The 2503-nt window shown below is 67.8% G+C and overlaps 1 protein-coding gene across 1 annotated transcript in view; it reads left to right on the forward strand.

The window, feature by feature from the left end:
- Window positions 1-2310: 2310 nt before the first annotated feature.
- Window positions 2311-2503, forward strand: part of SSPO (SCO-spondin) — a gene marked incomplete at its 3' end in the record, with an annotated part of 56026 nt that continues 55833 nt past the window's right edge. The window contains 1 exon segment of the mRNA XM_026048938.1: window positions 2311-2399. Coding sequence (XP_025904723.1) covers window positions 2311-2399 — 89 coding nt within the window.

Genomic DNA, 2503 nt, shown 5'->3' on the forward strand with positions numbered 1-2503 from the left:
CCGGGACCGGCCCCTGCTCCAGTCCCGCCCTAGCTCCGGTCCCGGTCCTGTCCCGGCTCCGGTCCCAGCTCCGCTCCAGCTCCCGCCCCGGCTTCAGCCCCCGCCCCGGTCCCGGCTCCGCTCTGGCTGCAGGCCCCGCTCCGGCCCCTGCCCCGGCAACCGCGCTGGCCCCGCTCTGGCTCCGCTCCCGGCCCCGCTCCCGCCCTAGCTCCGGTCCCGGTCCTGTCCTAGCTCCGGTCCCGGCCCCGCTCTGGCTCCGGTCCCGGCCCCGCGCTGGCTCCGGTCCCGGCTCCGCTCCCGCCCTAGCTCCGCTCCCGGCCCTGTCCCGGCTCCGGTCCCGGCCCCGCTCTGGCTCCGGTCCCGCCCTAGCTCCGGTCCCGGTCCTGTCCTAGCTCCGGTCCCGGCCCCGCTCTGGCTCCGGTCCCGGCTCCGCTCCCGCCCTAGTTCCGGTCCCGGCTCTGTCCCGGCTCCGGTCCCGGCCCCGCTCTGGCTCCGGTCCCGGCTCCGCTCCCGCCCTAGCTCCGGTCCCGGTCCTGTCCCGGCTCCGGTCCCGGCCCCGCTCTGGCTCCGGTCCCGGCTCCGGTCCCGACCCTGCTCGCGCAGACCCGCAGTGGGGGGGTGCAGGGACACAGGCACCAGGATGGGGCACAGGGACATGGGCACCAGGAGGAGGATGTGGGCACAGAGATAAGGGCACTGGGATAGGGGCCCTTGGGATGGGAATGTGGCCGTGAGATCGTGGGTGTGGGTACAGGAATGTGGGCACTGCAATGGGGACGTGGGCACCGGGGTGGGGATTTGGCACCGGGGTGGGGATGTGGGCACAGCGGCACGGACACGGGGACACAGGCACCAAGGGGAAGATATGGGCACCAGGATGGGGGCACCAGGATGGGGACATGGGCATGGGGATGTGGGCACTGGGCACCAGGAAAGGGATTTGGGCATCAGTACAGGACAATGGACGCAAGATCATGGGCATGGGCATGGGGACGAGGGCACTGGGGTGGAGCAACAGGCATGCAGAGGTGGGCATGGGCACAAGGAGATGGGCACAGGGATATGGGCATGGGAACAATGGGCATTGGGACCTGCACACAGGGATGGGGACAAGGGCTTGGGCATGGAGATATGGACATTGAAATGAGGATGTTGGCACAGGGGCATAGACACAGGCATGAAATGGGGACAGGGACACAGAGCAGGCCCGGGGCTGTGGGCACAAGGATGGGGTGACACGGACAGAGCCTCTGGCCTGGGGATGGGGAGATGGGACTGGGGACATGGACATGGGCACACAGATGCAGCCACAAGAATCACAGAATGCTTCAGGTTGGAAGGGACCTCTGGAGATCACCTAGTGCAACCCCCCGCACACGCAGGGTCACCCAGAGCACGGGGCACAGGGCTGCGGCCAAGCGGTTTGGAAGATCTCCAGAGAAGGAGACTCCACAACCTCTCCTGGTAACGTGGCGGCCATCAGCCATCCAACATCAAAGTCCATGCTCTGCCCTCCCCATCCCACCCATCCTCTCCCTCGGGATGCCATAGGCTCCAGTACCAACAAGGACACAGACATGAGACAAACGGATGGGGACATGGGGCCAGGGAAGCAGGGATATGGACACAGGGATCTGGGTACGGGAGACAGGCATGAGGACACGGGCATGGAGACATGGAGGTGTGGACACAGTCCCCCGCAGGGACATGGGGACAGGGAGCTGATGACAGACAAGGGGACATGGGTGCAGGGACATGGGCGCAGGAACTAGGATAAGAACAGAGGGGCATGGACGCAGAAAGGGAACATGGGGACAGGGACAGGGACACAGAGACCTTGCAAGCATGTTGGTGTGGACATGGGGGCACAGACATGGCAAAACCAGAACAGGGACATGGGCACGGCAGCATGGACATGAGGACATAGGGACACGGGCAGGACCATGAGCACAGGAACATGGTGTGGGCATGGGGATGTGGGCATGGGGACGTGGGCATGGGGACATGGGCACAGGGACATGGTGTGGGCATGGGGACATGGGCATGGGGCTGTGGGAACAGTGGGGAGAGGACCATGAGCACGGGGCATGGGGACATGGGCATGGGGACATGGGCATGGGGATGGGGCTGTGGCACTGGGATGCAGACATGGGGACAGGGACATGGGGACATGGGGACATGGGCATGGGGACATGGGCACAGGGGCTGGCAGGAGCCGCGCGAGGCGGCGGTGGGGGCCACATTCCTGCCGGGATGAGCGGCACCGGGATGCGGCGGGGGCAGGTCCGGGAGGGATGCAGGATGTGCCCCATGGCGCGGGGGCCGCCGGGCGCGCTCGGCCGCGTGCCGGAGCCTTCGCCCCGGGAACCGGGCGGCCGCGCCAATGAGCGGAGCCGCAGGTGGCGCCGGGGCCGCCCGCTCCGGCGGGATATAAAGCTCCGCGGGATATAAAGCTGGGCGGCGGCGGCAGGACCCGGCGGCGGCGGCAGGACCCGGCGGCGAC

Source organism: Nothoprocta perdicaria, unplaced genomic scaffold, assembly GCF_003342845.1.
Source record: "Nothoprocta perdicaria isolate Ctin4 unplaced genomic scaffold, notPer1 scaffold_588, whole genome shotgun sequence".
Classification (NCBI taxonomy): Eukaryota; Metazoa; Chordata; class Aves; order Tinamiformes; family Tinamidae; genus Nothoprocta; species Nothoprocta perdicaria.